This window comes from Malurus melanocephalus, unplaced genomic scaffold, assembly GCF_030028575.1.
Source record: "Malurus melanocephalus ecotype Western Australia unplaced genomic scaffold, MMel_1.1 scaffold_62, whole genome shotgun sequence".
In the NCBI taxonomy this organism is placed as follows: Eukaryota; Metazoa; Chordata; class Aves; order Passeriformes; family Maluridae; genus Malurus; species Malurus melanocephalus.
In genome coordinates, this window is record NW_026623294.1 from 1,225,173 (window position 1) to 1,244,695 (window position 19,523).

The 19,523-nt window shown below is 39.7% G+C and overlaps 2 protein-coding genes across 3 annotated transcripts in view; one reads left to right on the forward strand and one right to left on the reverse strand.

Moving 5' to 3' along the window:
* The first annotated feature begins 328 nt into the window (after nt 1-328).
* On the forward strand, nt 329-2,645 carry KCNS2 (potassium voltage-gated channel modifier subfamily S member 2). Its single transcript, XM_057366255.1, has one exon. The coding sequence runs from the start codon at nt 546-548 to the stop codon at nt 1,977-1,979; it is 1,434 nt and encodes a 477-aa protein (XP_057222238.1). The 5' UTR covers nt 329-545; the 3' UTR covers nt 1,980-2,645.
* Nucleotides 2,646-14,819: 12,174 nt separating this feature from the next.
* The window catches only part of STK3 (serine/threonine kinase 3), a 125,085-nt gene continuing 120,381 nt past the window's right edge, over nt 14,820-19,523 (reverse strand). For both annotated transcript variants that reach the window (XM_057366257.1, XM_057366256.1), the window contains exon 11: nt 14,820-18,150. In XM_057366257.1, coding sequence (XP_057222240.1) covers nt 17,992-18,150 — 159 coding nt within the window. In that variant the 3' untranslated portion in view covers nt 14,820-17,991. The remainder of the gene's footprint in view (nt 18,151-19,523) is intronic.

The following is a 19,523-nucleotide window of genomic DNA, read 5'->3' on the forward strand; positions in this document are numbered from 1 at the left end:
GTGGTGTGGCGGGGCCGGGAGCGGCGGGAGGGGATGAAGGGTCCGCGCGGCGCCGGTGGCACAAAGGCTGCGACAGCCGCAGCCCAGGTGAAGGGCGAGGGGAGGGACAGCAGCCTGCAGTGGGAACAAAGGAGCCTCCCTCAAGGTCTTCAGTGGGAGGTGGGAGAAAACAAATGGGGAAAAGGGGGAGAAACGAGCGCAGAGGGAAAAAAAGGGAGGGAGAGTGAACAGGGAGAAAAGGGAGAAAAAGGGGAAAAGGGGAAGAGGGAAAGGAGAGAAGGAAAGAAAGGAAGAAAGAGAGAGAGAAGAGAATGAGAGAAAGAAGAGAATGAGAGAAGAGAGAATGAGAGAGAAAAAAGAAAGGAAGAAAAGAAATGAAAGAAAAGAAAGAAAGGAAAGGAAAGAAAGGAAAGGAAGAAAGAAAGAGAAAGAAAGCGAGCACGCATCAATATGTGAACATGCTGTAGATTTGCTCATTCTGCTGACTTTCTGTGTAATTTTATCCTAGGTTTTTATTCCCTACACACCTCTGGAAGGAGCTCACTATGACAGGGCAGAGTCTGAGGGCTTTATCTGAAGCAAATTTTGAAGACAATGAAATCAGCATCAACGTTGGAGGCTTTAAGAAAAAGATGAGATCCAACACATTATTAAGGTTCCCCGAGACCAGGCTGGGCAAATTGCTGAGCTGCCACTCAAAGGAGTCGATACTGGAGCTCTGTGATGACTATGATGACACCAAGAATGAATTTTATTTTGACAGGAACCCCGAGCTCTTTCCTTACGTGCTACATTTTTATAACACTGGCAAGCTCCATGTGATGGGTGAACTCTGCGTGTTTTCTTTCAGCCAGGAGATTGAATACTGGGGAATCAATGAATTCTTTATAGACTCCTGCTGCAGTTATAGCTACCATGGGAGGAAAATGGAGCCAGACCAAGAGAAATGGGAGGAACAAAGTGACCAGGAAAGTACCACATCTTCCTTCGATGAGATTTTGGCGTTCTACAATGATGCCTCTAAATTTGACAAACAGCCCTTTGGAAACATCAGGAGGCAGCTCTGGCTTGCTTTGGATAACCCCGGGTACTCAGTTTTAAGCCGCATCTTCAGTGTCCTTTCCATAGTGGTGGTGCTGGGCTCCATCGTGACCATGTGCCTGAACAGCCTCCCAGACTTTCAGATCATTGACAGCAACGGGAACCCCGAGGAAGACCCTCGCTTTGAAATCGTGGAACATTTTGGTATTGCATGGTTCACTTTTGAACTGGTGGCGAGATTTGCAGTAGCTCCTGACTTTCTAAAATTTTTCAAGCATGCCCTGAATTTGATTGACCTAATGTCTATCCTTCCATTTTATATTACATTAATTGTCAACTTGGTGGTGGAAAGTAGTCCAACTTTAGCAAATTTAGGCAGAGTTGCCCAAGTCCTGAGACTCATGAGGATCTTCCGCATATTAAAGCTTGCTAGACACTCCACAGGTCTCAGGTCTCTCGGGGCCACCCTKAAGTATAGCTACAGAGAGGTGGGGCTTCTTTTACTTTACCTCTCTGTTGGCATCTCCATTTTCTCAGTAGTGGCTTACACCATTGAGAAAGAAGACAATGAGGGGTTAGCCACCATCCCTGCTTGTTGGTGGTGGGCTACTGTTAGCATGACCACAGTTGGCTACGGGGATGTGGTKCCAGGGAGCACTGCTGGCAAGTTGACGGCATCTGCATGCATCCTAGCTGGTATCCTAGTGGTAGTGCTTCCCATTACACTGATCTTTAATAAATTCTCCCACTTCTATAGGCGTCAGAAGCAGTTAGAGAGTGCCATGAGAAGCTGTGATTTTGGTGATGGCATGAAAGAAGTACCATCTGTCAACTTAAGGGACTACTATGCTTATAAAGTTAAATCCCTTATGGCCAGTCTGACCAATATGAGCCGGAGTACCCCCAGTGAGCTGAGCCTGAATGATTCACTGCATTAGAGTACAAGTCTGACAGCAGTTTGCATGAGAGCTATCACRAGCTATGTTTATAAATGTTTTCCTATTTGTCTATTTTTTTTTCCTTGACGATAAGTGTTGCTGACACTGCACTTTGCACTTGAGAAACTAAAGACATTTCTATTACAAGTTAACAGTTTGCACATTTTCATCCTGTTGCATAAGGGTACTAAATTCTGACTTTTCCATGCGAATGTTACCACTTCCATGACATTAGTGCTAGTGGTATAGTGATGATCTGTTACTTTGTGCATTTTCTCATCTGAGCAGAGAAATGAATGTACCCAAGTGGAATAAAAAATTCTCATCTGTGACACAAGTAATGAAAAAATCCTACCACTTATACTGGTATCTGTACTAGTATAGTACTTCCCATGCATTCTACAACAGTTTAAAACAGCCCCCTGTGAGACACTGATACTGGAACACTTTTACCCATATTGCTGACCAGCAATTCTGATCATCACTTGTCTGAAAACAGATCTAGGCTTGCCTACTCTTGAGTATGTGTGTTAAAATCTGGGTGTTCTTGATCTGAAATGTTACATAGAATAATATTTTTCAGAACCTCGTAAGCATAGACCTTCCTCTGCTTCCAGCAGTAGGTCAATACTGAGCCCTCTGAAGAAGGCCARCCCTCATTTTCAACAGCTACATATTCAAAGACTACATTTCTACAAGTGGCTGTAGGTATGGAGGCCCATACAGATCTCTCAGGATCCCATTTCCAGAAGGGATCTGCTCACAGCTCGGTCCCAGTGCAGCTGCAGATGTGTTGTATCAGTCCATGAAAATGGTTTTGAAATTAGACACACGAAGACGTGGGCTTTCAACAATAAGAAGCTCCAATGAAACACTTGGATTTGTTTAATGAAGTGAAATATTCCCAGTACAGGCAGCATTTTAGGAATTGACATTCATATACWGCAAAAAGACTAATTATAAAGATGCCATATGTGATGCTGAGATATAAAATCTAATTTTATCAGTAAARCTTGAAAGCAGGTGTTGATGACAGACAATTCCATTAAAATTTCTGCCAAGGAAACTCTAAGCAAAAAACCATTTTCCCTCAGAAAAAAAAACCCCACAATTTACAGCTAAGGGAGAGTATAAGGGCCTAAGAAGGGAACAGATAAAGAAAAAGAGCTTAATACTGCACWATCTGTGGGTAGATCCTCCTACCTAATTCTGTGAGGTAGTCAGTTGAAATCCTTTCAAGGGCTGGCATGTACTTGTTTAAAAAAAACAACTATGAGAGAACAGATCATCTGGGATTTCAAGAGTAACAATGAATTTGCATAAAGTTGTTTTCTGAGTGCTCAGTCTCCTCCTTTACACAACTGTACAGAGATCAAACACTTGTAGTCAACTGCTTCCCTCTTTTTACTTCTTGGGATCTGTRCTAGAAAACAAATTACTGGCAGTCAGTGGGCAGAACAGAACTTCTCTTCAGATCCTACTGCTTTACCATTCCATTCATTACATATAATGTTCCAATGAATTTTTTTCTGGTGAGTTTTATTTGTGAAGACTAGAGAGATGCAGAAATTAAACTCAAGTTAGTTAGAAGAGAAATTAAAATACTAAAGCTGAAATTGTTTTTTTTGGAAGACTGTGTTTTTATACAATGATAAAGGGTGGCTCAATCAACAAAATAAAGCAAATATTGCACAAATAGGTAATTGCCTCATTTAGGCTATTAGAGGTTGCAACTTGGTCTGGATCTTTTGATGCTGTATCAGCTCCACCTAAAAAAAAGAAAGCTGAGCACCCAGGATCGGGTTTCTGTTTACCCAGTGATCTATGACAGAGTACACAGTGTGAAATAACCTAGCTCCCACCCCATTTCCATTGAGCACCCTCCCCTCACATCAGTTAGTAGCTGATTCAGGCCATGAAGTGTGAGGAGAAAGGGTCTTTTCCAACCTTACCAATTTTCAACATAGTCTGCACAAGTTGTAAGTCAGTTGGCAAGCTGTTGCTTGCTGTCCCTGAAATTCAAAGCACATRTACATGGTCCTGAAGGTAGACCTAGATAACCTGAATTTGATGTCCAAACTTGAAACATTTTGCTAAGGCTTATACTTGTGGATAGGGCTGGTTCAATTCAATTTATGCTGGGTCRCAGGCATAAATTCAATACTCCTGTCCCTGATTCATACTGCTTGTGTGTGAACTATCACACAGCCACAAACAGCCACCCAACACACAGACCAGTGTGAGGTCACCTGTTGAAACACCAAAAAAGAAAGAAACAAGGGAAGGAAGAGGTGGGCACATGCAGCATATACATCCCRGTCAGGTTACACACTGCAAGGATACCAAATTCTCTCACTGATGCAAAGGACACTGCAAGCTCTCACCAGGTCAGTTGGTTGGGGGCTTTCAGAGAACTCAGTTCCAAGGAGTGGTTTTATCTCAGTTTCGTAAGTAGATTCACAGAACTGAAAACCAGGGACTTTCAGGGCAGTTATTTGGTGCGATCTGTAGACTTGCCAAAGAGCCACAAATTCCATCAGCTGTTGCTAATTTAACATTGYAAAGATTGGATTTAACTTTGCAACACATCATTTCAATAACCTATAGCTTATCTTATGTTCTAGATTTATTATTATTTGTAGGGCTGATGCTCTCTCATTTCTGCAAATATTGAATGGAATGTGTCCAAACTGCATTCTACTGAAGAAAATTAAATACCCCAAGGAATTCCAACTTTTATTGTAGTGGTTGAAAGGAATTTTCATTACTGCATTTTTATATAAGTGCTTTGCATCCAAGACACTAAATAAATAAAGTACTGAAATTTAAGATGTTCTTATTATCATGACAATTACTTTACACAGTGCACAGGAATTCCTTTCATAAACTTAACWAACTCCATGTTAAAAGTAGTCACATTTTTGCTTCCCCCTCCTCCTGAAGACCRTTCCAGAGCTGTGCTGCTCTCTAAGGCTTGCACAACTTTTAGCATAATTTTATTAATGGCTGCTTTATACCATTGTTTTTTCTTTTGCCAACACTGTTCTTTGGCTTAAACATTTCATTTTCTTCTTAGTGTATTTATAGACAGCAACCATATGGCCTTACGTACGTATTTTCACAGGTTTATACCTCTCAAGCTTCCTTTTAGTGTTCTTTTTGCAAGTCTTGTTCTCCTCACCATGCTAAGGATTTTCCTGCATTATTTCTGCTTATATTTATTATGTTTGAGCATTGAACATTATTGTACAGCAGTTTTAATATTTGCTTATGACTAACAGAATTTTTCACTGAGCAGGATAACAATATAATGATTTTAGTAATATTGCTGTCTTGGCTCCCTCAAAATACCTAGGTAAGGAGGAAGAAGGCACACCTTTCCTGCCATTTTATGAAGTAATGTCTATTCTAGGGTTCAGTGCAGTAAGTGCTGAGAAAACTTACCTCTCATTAAATAAAATCTACAGGAAAATGTTTACATTACACTTGGAAAAAAATGCACTCTCCAAAGCCTCACAGGAGAGAAGAGGCAGTGCATTTTTTGCATATCAGTACTCSTGCCAGACTTCTTCCCTCACTGTTGTGTGGGAGCAGGGCATCTGCACTTCCATAAACCAGTGGGTCAGAACTGAAGGATAAGAAGATGAATTGGCCACTTTCTCCAGAGTTGGAAACTTGAAAATTTCTGTGGYCAGAAATCTCCTTACTATGGATGTGAAGTTTACTGAAGAATATCACATCAGCCTGTGCTCCTCCTGCCAGTGACAGTCACCTTCCTGGCACCAGTGAAAATGCTGTGCCTACTCTCTCACCTGAGAGCTTTGTATTGTTTAAATGAGAATTGTGGTAATATTTCAAATGAGGGAACTTACTTTATTGCCAGGAATAAACCATTAGAGAATCTGGATTTCTAGTACAAATCTAGGCTATTAYGAGAGTCGGAGATGCCCTTGAGAAGCAATATGTTACATTATGTTCCTGAGACAKAAAATCTATATATAGATTGTGATTAAGCTTTTTATGTATGTTCAGATTTTGTATTATTGCCTGGTTTATTACTCACTTRCTTTCATCAGTTGCTAATTTCTCTCTTTCCCTGCAGACTTTCCATTTTGAAAACAGACTGGTTTTTCTTCACATGTTATATAGAGCATGAGCCACTTCGCAAACTTAAAAACAAAGAACTTTGCATTTAATTTTCCAAATTTAATACCTCCAGTATTTGTACCTTTTTGTATAGAACTTTACAAGACTGCAGGGAACTACTGTATCTGGTGCTCTTTGTACTGTGTTTCTTGTCCCAGTAGTGTGTAATGCACTCAAGAACTCAGTTTTGTGCCACAAAATGGAAATTAAATGCATAAAAAAWTATATTTCACCAGGGATCTAGAACTGATTAAAGTTTCAGCATATTCTGAGTATGTATTATAATCAAAGAGAAGCCTGGACCTCATTGTGAAGATAAGYTTCTTTTAAACATGCACATCAGGATGGATTTCTATTCTTAGAAATGCTCTTAATTGGTGGGGAACTGTGGTGGGGAACCCACATTTTTCAATTGAACAAACAGGGCAAACTTCTTGTTCTCCACCTAAMAGATTAGGGACTAAACAACACACCAACAGCACTTGTAGGCACTAAATCAACTTGGCATGACCTTTCATCTCTTCCAAAATAACCCTCATCCCTAGAGGCCCCAGCTGCRCACATATAAGCAGCAGAAAGCCCCTGGAGTAACCGCTCCTGCTGTGCTAGTTATCCATTTCCTCTCACAATATTCCTGACTTTAATCTACCTTTGATGGTACTTTCAAACAGCATTCAACTCAAGTCACCACTCATATCCCTCGGTGAGGTGTTGTGCCAGAACTATTCTTTTCTCATCATGTTATTCTTATTTTCTTTTCCAAYTTATGCACCTGGCTTCCCATAAAGTTACACCAGAAATTAATTTGATCTCCTGTAACTAATTTTCAAGTTGCACACTATTCAGACAGGGTAGAAGAATGCTCCCATCTGATTTCTGAAACATATTTTCACTGATTCTGCCTTTTTCCTTAGAAAAACAAAAAAAGGAAAAGAAAAAAAAAAGATTATGCTTCTCATCTGAGAATAATTTACAGGGTTAAAAATAGAGCAATGGGTAATACATTATTCAAAGCAACAGTTCAGAGCAATCATTTAAGCTGCTAAGAAACATCACCCTCATTAAAGACTGTGGATCTCTTCACCTTTCATATATAAAATTATGGGTTGTCAAGTGGAGGAAGCAACCTCCAAACAGTCTAGAAAGTGTTTCCCAAGATCAYGTGACCCTGCTGGCAAAGGTCTGGCTCTGGAATTTATTTGCCCTGCTAGAAAAGGGGATGGAGAATAATCTCACAGGTGTTGGGACTCACACTGACCTCCCACTGCAGAAATTTGTTTGCCTGACATCGCCCTCACCCTTTGCACACAACCCTAAATCATGTAAGCCCTCACTCGGATAAATACATGCCTCTGTCATAAGAGGCAGTGGCACAAATCCAGCATTTCAGCTTCACAGAAGTGCAAAGWAACATCAGCACCTCCCACTCGCTTTTTTTTTCAGGGTACCAATGGGCTTTGGCTTCTCACAAATCCCTGTTCAGATATAAACAGGGCTAAGTTTTTCAGGAATTGGACTAAGTCTGCTATAAATCTGACAATTTCTTCTATACATCTAAAGCAGCCTAAGAGAGCTGCCCACTTTCAGATGCACGGACCAACATCTGCTTGTTGCTGCCCARTGTGCAGGTGTTCTGTGTGGTGCAAAAGTCTGTGTAGCTCTGAGCAGACTATTCCACTGATTACACTGTTGACTTTCAAAGAAAACTCTTTATCTGACTGGGAAGATCAGTGGTACTCACACAGCACCACAGTTTGCTTGCCAGCATCTGCTGCACTGCCCATCTCAAATTCTGTACCTCCTGCTTCACCCTGTCTATCTGCCATACCCTGACGTGGCCATTCCCACAGCCTCCATGACATGAGAAACAGTGATGTGGTGGGGTTGTGACACAGCAAAATGAGGGTTTGGAGTTCCTGACTTAGGAACATCAATCCCACCAAATTTCAGTGGGAATTATCCTTTTAAATTATTATGCTATTTTTGAAATTCACGTTCTTCCCAATCTAGGAAGTGTTCTGAATACTGACACCCTACTATAGYCCCTTTAAGGACCACCCTTTTAATTACCAGGTAATTGTTATTTATTTCTATTTTATTTGTCAAACCACAGACTAGCACTTCCCTATGTTAGGTCTTCCAAGTATGCCAAAAGATAACAAGTCAAAATTGAGGTTTACTTTTGGGAAAAATCCATTCTCTGTTTTCTTCTTTCCATACCCAGGCACACCTTCCTACCATCACTGTTTGCATGATTATTTTTTAATATTTTCATCCCTTCCTACTAAAGGAAGAAGCCCTCAATGTATTTATCTTTGGTAAACTGGCCTCTCAGCACTCGCTGTGGGAGCACAGTCTAAAGAAAGCTGAAACCAGGGAAGAGGCTGATGCCACTTGCAAGCACCTTCCAGAAGAGTGGCTTATCCTCATCCTCCTCCCCCCGTCCTGCAGAGAGCCAAGGCAGGCCCCACAACAGGGACATTGCAACCAGCCAAGGTCGGGATGCAGCTCCTTCTCCAATCTTTTCTTACTCACCAAGTGCACTGCCACTTGATTTTCACATGTGGTATCTCAGCTGCAGTATTAGAAATGCTTTATAAATACAGGGAAATTTTGCTTACGCTTTTAATGGGAAAAATGCTAGGGCATTCTTTATGCACTGGTGAGGGCAGCCCCACTCCTGGTTCTCACATTTCCCAAACTGGAACTGTACTGGTGTTTTCCCCAGGGCTACCAGGGCAGTGCTGGAAAGCAAAATGGACTCTGTTTCATGTGAGTTGTTACACAGCACTGGCCCATCCACCAGCATATAAAAATACAAATACACTTCCTCATACTCGGCAGGAGCCCCAGAGCACCAAAACAATTTAAAATGCTGGGAAAGGAAAGAAGGTGATAGGTGTTTCTGGGTGTATTTGATTTCGTCAGGAACCTCTTTGATTCAGAGAAAGGTCAGACAAGGCATACCAAGAATATAAAAGAAAATCGCTTTGATAGACAGTAAAGGATTCCTGAAACAAGATACCTGACAATTTTCCATCCTGAGAAAGCAGTATTAAAAATGCAAAGTGAATCTTTTTATCTTGCTAGAGAAGGTGAGAAAGAAGCCACRGTGAATGAAAGGTTAGTCTACTTGAGTTCTGGGCTTTTAAAATAAAGCGTTAATCTAATGCAGCCCAGAAAAGAAGAATAAACCTGAATGGAAACCAAAGTTCTAGTTGAATAGTTTCAATTCTTTCCTTGCAMAGCACACAGGACAGCCATGTCTTGCATGGTTTCATTTAGAGATCTGGACCAAAAATCAGAGASCAATCAGCTTCCAAAAGTTTCGATTTCCAAATTTCCAAGCACAGCCAGGGGTGTTAGACATACCCTCCCCTCATGCCTGGGTCAGCAGCATGGCATTCCAAACATGAGGTTGGGAAAGAGAGTCCATGCAGCTTCTGTCACTTGCTGTGRTGAAGGAGCACAGCAGCTCTTTGGCTCTGCAGCACAGTGCCCATTCCGCCCTGAGCAACCTCATTTCCAYGGGTCAGGACAGAAGCTGGAAGATGGCTCAGAAATGGAGCAGTAATCTCTTCTAAAAATGTCTGAAGAGTTGTTCCATGTTCTAGAGCAAAGAGCTGAACTAAACACTTCAGTTCACATTAGTCAAACACCGTGCAAATAAAACTTCCTCCTACTTTAGCTGCAAGATAGGACCAAACTCTTGAGCTTTTTGTGGAGGCAGTAACTGAAGACAAGTGCTATGAGATGTAGAAATWTATGTCATTTCATGGGCTGAATTAATCAACGCTAACAACACTTAAAAGGCTTCAAAATTATACCTACCCTTGGAATAAATTTACATTAATTGTTGAGATGCAGGGCTACTGTGTTGCTGGTCCTATAATCCTAGAGATCCTCAATTCTGTATTTGTTTTAATAATTACATATTTGGGGGCTGTCTAAACATCTGGTTGTCAACAAGTTATAATTACRCTAACTAGGAGAAATAGCTTTCTTGGGTTTGTTGAGTCTAATACAACACTATTGCTATTGATTTTAGACACATTACATACACTGTGGAATGTAAACAGCCTCCAAAACTGATCTATTTTTATAAAAGCTGAGCAGAAAGTGGTGGATGTGTTTCCTTAGCAGGAGAGATACCCACATACCTACTGTGAGTTACCAAATTGCTTTTGGTTGTTTTAGAATTTCTAATGGGATGAGAGACTCTTGGAATTAGAGCAATATTTCAGTTGTATTTATTGAAACACTGAACCAGTGAACCACCACATCAGAGAATTCTGTTCACTTTCTGAGGAAAATTGGATTTGGACTAAGCAACTGTATGTGTATATAAATCAGTGCAGTGCTGAACATGAATACCATTAATCACCCCATTATTTTCTGAAGAGACTCAAGGCCATTTTCTGTAAAGACCAACTAACAGGAAAAGCAACCCAAAATTTCTTCTAGATTTCAGGAGACTCAGAAATCTTATTTTATTAATTGTATTTATAAGTGGARTGTTTGACTTGTTTCTGCATTTTTAATACAAAACACTTTGAAAAATTCTAGCCTTATTCCATAGTTTCAGCAGGAAAAATTGGTATATGACAAATAAATACAACATATCTAGAGACTGAAATAACACCTGCACTTTAAAAAAAATCTCATGCTTTTGGATATGGTTGCTATGAAAAATGGTACATCTGCTTAATCCTTCCTCAAATAATCTCTGACCTCCACAATCTCTGGACTAAGACACCTGTTTTCATGTGCRATGAGAGATCAAAAGGACACCTCTTGCTGTTAGGCCTATATAACCCACYGTACTGTAATAAAAATGAAATATCAATTGATGCATCACACAAAAGGCTTAGTGTCATATAAATCAACTCAAAAGCTTTTGGTCTCCCTCTTTGATGTATTGGCTGCGAGGCTTTTTTTTAACAGCAACTACGCAGGCTTTGGGAGCCCAGGAGGAGAGCAAAGCAGCAGAAAGAACTGAATAGGAAAAAAGGTAGTGTTAGAAACATCTGAGGGCTACAGCCATCTTCTCATGCATCAATCCTTCYAGTGACACCGAGGGAATTACAGGATGAGTGTGGGGGTGGGGTGCTTGTTTCTGGGCACACCTGTGTGCAGCAAAGAACAGCTAAAGAATTATACTGGTCAGCTCCAAATACTGTCCAGAACGGACAAACAGGACTAGGAGGGCTGAGCATTTCTCTGGGAGAAGCTAGGGACAAATAYTGCAATATATATTGTCTGTCCTCAGAAGAAATACCCACAGGGAGATGAAATCAGGTTTTCAGCAAACAGCACACAGTTTAGTTAATTTGACAGAGGAAAATATATCCAGCTGYAGTAGCATGTGGCCAAGTACATCTACAAATGTACCTTCTGAAGCTGTGACACCTAAAKAAAAAGATTTTTAAGGTTGCTGGGGTTTGCAGTGCCATTGTGATTAATGTTTTTCCCCACTGTGACAGACARAAAACCTGTATTTGAGACCAGAATCAGATTATAGTTTAATTCCTTGCAATGTCTTTCTGCTCTGGGCAGTTCCCTACTTTGAGCCCAGTTTATTTCCTCTGAATTTTCTGTGGCTTTTAGAAAGGTCTGTTTGCACTGAGCACGCACTAGCACCAAGCAAAAATTCTAGCTGTCTGCCTACAGCACATGAAAAAATTCTGCTCCCACCATCACTTCTTGCAAAGCTAAAGCCAGAAGCCACAGCCAGAGGCTGAGGAAGAGTGCTATTGCACTAAGAAATGTCCTAGCACACAACATGGAGAGATCACTAGCTGATGCCATTACAAATAAAACTCTWCCACTGCACTGAGATATTTTTCTAAACATCAATAAAAATATGCACAAGGAACTTTATGCTTCCCAAGAGTTAAATGTGATTCTCAGACTCCTCAGTCTGTACATGCCTTATTGGGTGCTATGGCCATACTGCAGTCCTGCCAACAAAGTAAAGTGGCACCAAAGCTGTTTGCCACCACAGCATGCCCTTCTCCCTGAGAGCTGGCTCCTGCAAGGCTTCTAGAAAWCAGGCATTGGCTTGAGCTCAGTGCCACCCTGCTGGGGATCAACAGCTTCCAGCTCCACAGCAATCTCTGGCAAAACAGGACTCCCTGCTGCGTGCTGGCTCCTCACGCTCTGCAGGAGCCTCAGTGCCTGCACCACAGCTGGGCAGGGACAGGAGCAGGGGGACAACAGCGGCTCCCAGCAGGGCACAACATTTACACAACATCCTGAGGAGGTGTACAGCTCATCCAGCCCTCTCAATAAAACCATCTCCATCCATGCCTGCCCAGGGTTGCAATATAGAAGGTCTCTCCATGAAGAGACAAACAACCTCTGCCATCAAAAGTGGTCTGAAAGGAGTGTGGAAGAAAAGGAGAAAACACCCCCACTTCCGTGACTTTGACTGGGCTCTTTTTCCATATTTACTTGGTACTGTTGTGGTATGTTTCCATTTACAAAGTTCAAAAAATTAAAACTTCTATCTTTAAAGCAGCAACAGGAAAAATAAAGCATGAACATACAAGACAATAAACATGAATGGGTGAAAATCAGATGTGAAACAACAACACAGAGCAATAAGTTGTATAGATGATTACCTRATTCGCTTTTGTTAGCCAGCATTTTTTTTCTCACATCCACAGCCTCATAAGCAGCCTGGCCAGGTGCAGATGCCATATTCTTTTTCTTTTCTACCCAAAGAAAGAATTTAAAAACTATTTATTTCTTCCATTTCTGTGWCAAATACCACTCCTTTCCAGAAGACTCTCTTAAGGCCTAGTGAAATGAAGCATGAATCTATCCTGCTTTGCACACAATGGAAAAAAAATATAAAGAATCTGTTGTTCTGGGAGTAAAAAATACTTTGAAAGATTTGCTTAGAATCTGAACACCCCATTCTTTCAAAGGAAGGGGAAACASGACAGCTGAGACTTCAGTGATCTCTGAACAGGAGAATAAAAGCTGTTGCTGACATTTGCATATGTCCACTATGTCCAAAGGACACTTGTCTCAGGGGATGCTCTTAAAAGTGATGCACACAGTCATTTTCCYAAGCAGGAGGAAGAGAAAAAGGAAAATATGGGGAATTTTCATGTATGCATTAAAAATCCTAACAAATTAAACCAAATCAAAATGGAAGAGRAAACACAGTGTAAAAGATAAGGCCCTTTTCTGAATGAATGCACTGAACAAAGATGAGAAACACATTTTGTGAAAAAGTATTTCACAAAAGTGACAATGCCTTTACAGTAAGCCATCCATGTAGTTTGCCTTTCCCCAAAAAGCTTAAGATATTACTCCATCTGGCACAACATAATCCTGAGAAACAACATGGGCTACCCATGTGTGCTCTCCAAGGCTTTCATTGGCAAYAGTGAGAATAACACTGCTGCATCACAGCCTGGCATAGAAATACCCCACAGCACATTTCACAGCCAGCTGCATGACACAGCCTCAAGCTGCACCAGGGCAGGTTTTCATTTGATATTAGGAAAAAATACTTCACTAAAGATTGTCAAGGACTAGGCTGCCCATGGAAGTGGTGTTGTCACTGTCCCCTGGGACATTGAAGAGACATGTGGATATGGCACTTAGGGACAGATGTGGCACTTAGGGACATGGTTTAGTGTGGACTTGGCAGTCCTGGTTTAATRGTTGGACTAGATGATCTTAAGAGAACTGTTCCAACCTAAACAAGGCCATGACTATGTAACATCCATCACTGCCTTTGGAAACACAGAAAGAAATGTCACAGTAACTGGAGTGCTTAGTATTTAAGAATGCAAATAAATAAAGACTTCCTCACATTGTGAGGTCTTTTTAATTAGCCTTACATAACCAGTTATACACGTAGGAAAAGGTAACCCTCACCGAGCCACACTGATAGAAGCACATGCATTTCAGTGGTGAGTCAGGGATCTGATGTGYTTGTGCAGGGAGTCACTCACAATGAGCTGGATCTGTATCTGAAAGYTCAACACACTGAATGGCGAAGCAGACTGAGCTACTGCACACTCTCATCAGAATACACGGTGAAATGCAGACAAGCCACCATTTACAGTACACAGTAAATAATGATAATARCCAATAAATATCAACTAACTCAGATTAGCCATAGAGTTTTGTCACTTCAAACATCCCTAAGGAACATCAGGCATGAGTTCCTTTTCTTAAGAAAGTAATTAAAAAAATAAGAAAATAAATGGGCAATGGAATTAAATTCGCGACATTAAATGTATCCACTTTTCCTGCTTAAGCCTATCCATGGCCAATTGGTTTTCTCATGGGATGAGAACAACAAAGGGACAACTCAAACCACTTATGTCCACTAGTAGCTGCAAGTAAAGGATGCCTAAGAAGACTGCCAAGATACTTAGGTGGTGATCAGCTCTCCCAGAATCAGGCCTTTAGCAACATCGCATTGCAGAGAGAGGGACTTCCACAGAGTACTGTGAGTTCTGGCCTGATCTACTTTCATGAGATCCTGAGACTTCCAGTTCTTGGAGCAATGCTGTGATCTGGAAAGATCCTTTCCAGAGCTGACTTTGAGGGACAGGGGTGTCTGTGSTCACAGTGCTATGGAAAGGAAACAAAGGCATGAGGGATGACTATGGAAATGAACATTAATGGTTACTATTAAGATAATATTGCTTCAGTTAGAATGAACAAGTCGACAATTATACATGAAAAATTAGCTTTTATTAAAAATGTTTAGTAATAAGCAATGATTTTTCAATTTTTTTTTAACTTACTAAACCTAAACATACAAAKTCAGAAGCAAACAAGAAATTGCTCGGTTAAAATCTTACTGAAGGTTAACTYGTCAGTAGTTAGATTTCCTGCAAGGCTTGCTTTTAAAATATTTATTGTCCTATTGGCTTTCCTTTACAGAGATCCTCATCCTCCAGCAGAGATGTGTGGTCATCATCATGGATGATTTTATTCATTTATACAAATAGAAGAAAGAAAAAACAAGTTGCATCCATCTCAGTACGAAACCTATTTCTCCATGTAAATGCTTGCRCAGAATTTAGAGCTCCATGTGCTGGCTGCTGAAGCCCAAGGCAGCTCTTTAACTGACTGCAGTTTGCACCAAACCAGAATGGCAACATACCAATTTCATATTAATTCATGAATTCTTTGGTCACRAACATCCTGTACCTACCCAGTTTAAAGTACATTATTTTTCACCCCTCTAAGTAGATTGTTTCATTTGTTTTATTCCATGCCATTCAGATTTTTCTCATGCATGTATATTYCATTCCTATGTATATGCATGTGCACTGAATCTGAGTTGTTTCTATGCAGACACATCAGGATTGTAAAAAATTAAGTCCTTTACCTTCTGATAGCTTTCAGATGCTAGACTGCAACAGCTCTAGTTTAAAACAGCCTTTTATTGGAATCCCTTGGGACACACAATTCATCTTTAGGGCACCACAATACTGACGTTTTCAGAATACACAAAATAGGAAATTTGTGATAATTTTATTCATTGTCTATTACACTGTAAAAACCACATTATTCAAACTCAAAGTCTYATTTTTGGTGTGAAAAGTTTAAGATTGAGTAAGGGAAAATCTAGCTGCTGAGGATGCAGATAAGAGTGTCTAGACAATGACACTTTGCTTAAAAGGCACACCAAGAAAAGGCAAGCTAGGTTCCTCTCCTGATGGTTTAAATCTGGTTTATGCTTTCTCTTATATATATAGATATGTATATATGTATGTGTATATCTACACAAATCTGTGTAAGCATACACACCTTTGAGTTTTTGAGAACAGAAAGTTCAAGAAGTAGAAATTATTTCAAATAAATAAGGACCATACTTATAGGGGGAAGTTGGCACTGTTATTTTTTTCATGCATTATGATTATAATCTAATGCCACAGTGATATGTTTATACCATTTTTTACTTTACATCATTTCACCATATAAATGTGAGGCATAAGACTACCAGGTGCATTTTATCTTGCCTAAAGTAATTTTTATGGATCTTCTGTGTTCTTCCATTTTCACAAGGAATGGTCATTACTCTAAGAAATATGAAGAGAATTGAGGATAAGGATGTTCTAACAGTCGCAATTAAGATTTATTTGACTCTAGGGTTTACATGTCAGAGCGTGGTGTGCATGCAAACACATGGAGAATGACAAGGACAGCAATGGCTGTATGGCTCAAACCCAAGCACTGGTACCAGCACAGCTGTAGAATGCTGATCCCGTAAAAACGTTTTGTTTCCACTGGCATAAGCTTTGTGACACAATGCACCATTTCCAAAACCTGCACTGTTGCATCTAAATGGTCCACGTATGTTGACAATTAATGTTAAGAGGTATGAGATGATTACTAACTTCCAGAAAAAACTTKTAACAGAAGATGCCCATACAGTAGTCACCATTAAGAGTTTTACAGCTGAAGGCTGAATGTGAAGATCTTTTCAGCTGCATTGTTTAAAGAAGTATTACTATCACAGTGAAGTTATTTACATAAAAGGCAACAATAGTAAAGATTTCAATACAGAACACAGTAGATTGTTCAGAGTGGATCACATTTTCTGCTAAGTCTGAGATATTTCTCACAATGTTGTAAATTCTACCAATAGATACTCCACAACATAAACCAAATAAGGACTTGTAAAAAGCTATTAAGAGCTTGGTCCTGCATTTCTGATTCCCCAAAATCTACCAACAGAAGACTACAGGAATTTTGAATGTTTAGCAATTGCAGGACAAACCCCTCAGAACACTTTTAAATGTTGCTTCTTTTCTATACTTATTAAATAAAAAGTATTCGATTTATTTTCTTTGGCTTTTAAATTACTATCCCTTTGTAGCWGTAACATGAAAACAAACCCCAAAGCACTAACAACTCCCCTGTCCCCTGAAACAGTGATTAAAAAAACCCCAAATGAACCAAAAAACATACCCAGAAAGTGTAGCTGTTACTTCGTTATAAAACTATGGTGCAAAATAGAGGTTTATACTGGTCAGAATTGCAATAGCAATTGGAAGTTTACACTGAAGGAGTGAATGTAAGTATTGCTTCTCCTGAATAACAAAAATTAAAACTATTAGGCACTTGTTTTCTTGTTTAATGACAGCTGACTCTGTGCGTACAAATGACAGAAATACTCTCTAAAAGAATGTTCTGTAGTGTAACAACTACCCAACTACAACAGTCCCTGATTCAGGAGAGCACAAAAACATGTGCCTATTACTGATTTTATTCTTACATCTTACTGCTATGACTGGGCTGGACACATGTTCAAGTGCTGTCCTGAATCAGGATACTCGTTGACATTGTAGTTTTAAAAGATAATACAGTGGTGAGCAGATTTTCCTTATGCTACAATACCAATTTTAKCTAATTTGACTCTGCTCTCCACAATATTACCCTAATAGTTCCCAACAGAAAACAGGCATAAATTAAATAGGATAACCAAAGATTATACAATAAATATGCTACTAAGTGGGAGAAAGATACATTGCAATATAAGGCTTGGTACTGTCGCACMATCAAGAAATCATTCCAGGTGCTCCAAAATACAATTCCCAATGTACAACACCAAGCTACCACTATACACCTGAAAAAGATTAGGAAGTAGCAATTTAAACTTCTATTACATTAAACATTTGAGAATGCAAACAAGTGGTAATGTGTTTCACTGCCTTTGCAGTACACCACATGTATGTTCTTGACTGGTCCAATTGTCACGGCTTGTGAAGGAAAATTTAACAGATTGGATTTTTGAAAACTCTCATAACTGAATTCCTTCTGACTTACAAAGTTACCAATGTCCACACTGATGCATGATTTTATGTTTGAAAGTACAACAAACTCAGAAATTCTGCTGCCTCCGTTTCTTTGCATCCATGGCATCTAGGATAGGTTGYCTCTTTGCAGTGTACCTCTGACGAAGCTCCTCAATTTCCCGTTCCATCATAGGGTCCAAAGCCTTTAATCGCATCTGTAATTCTTCTAAACTCAGATTCTTTAACTGTAAAACAACCAAACAAAAAACAATCCCACAAAAAATATTAGAAACTGTTTTCAACAAAAATGAAAACTGCTGCCTTTCATAAGCCTTTAATTTACAGCTGCAATGTTTTTACATATTTAGAATGCATGTAGGCATTCATACAACTGTTGATACAGCCAAAAGCCTTAGTGTGCTCCACAGCACATCATTTAACAGCATATGACAACAAACACACATAGTACATTTAATTTAAAAAAAAAAAAAAAACAACAAAAAACCTTTGCAAACGTTGCAAATAAATACAGGGCTGGAGTTTAACTCATTAGACTGAAAAAAGCATGCCAGAGAATACAAATATATATACATATGTATATAAACTCATATATAAATTATATTGTATAATCAAATACTTCTTCCTGAACTTCTGTCTCTCACAGAAGCTTGAAAAATAGACAGCTGCTGTAATACTCTGACAGATATTTAGGGGTACYTTCTGATAAGAATGACAAGGCACCTGTCTTCATCACCAGACTGGTGTCAGAACCAGTCAAAACAAWTTGCTAACAGTGTTTAAGTAATGCATGACATAATTTCCTGAATTCATGGCGGGGARGGGGGCTACCTTTGACCAAGTACTTTTCTTTCCAAAAATATTTTCTCACGGTGTTCAACAGCTCATTACATTATATCCATTAAAAGTGACTGGTCAGTCATACAACACATAAATGATTTCCCTGTCTTACTGGCTGCTGCCAATAGAGGTTGGAGTCTTGTCAAATCCTGGGGCACACTGGGGGTACTACAGCTCCACTTGCATTTGCAGGGAATGACCTGCATTAGAAATGCATTCTTTGTCCAGCTTATGTGGTTTTTGTTGATGCAGTTTAGAGCCTTTCAGCACTTYTCGTCAGAATTGCCAATGTGCCAATTATTCTTCACCAGTGTGAAAAATATCAACAGATTACAAATAGCAGATTAATTTCCTCTTAGGAAAGGGATAACCTTTCTTTTGTTTCCAAATATTCTGACATTGCAAACAAACACACTACCTAACTCATGGGTAAAATAAATTTCTGAATCAACTTCTAATGAGTCAATACTTCATTCATGAATCTAGGGCAGGCTTCCATCAACACAGTCTGATCTGTTTTCCCTGAGGAATGAACTGCTACTTTTGATCTTTATTTTTATCAGCAATTGAGGCATACAAATTAGCAACACATACTGCTACATACAGTCCAAACCCCAGCATTATAACTCCTAACAACAAACCACATTGTACCTAATAAACAAGTAACTCAATGTCATAAGAAAGACAGAGGGCATATCAGAAATGCATAGTAGAGCACATGGAAAAGATGCACATTTTCATGCAATTTCATTTTAACCAT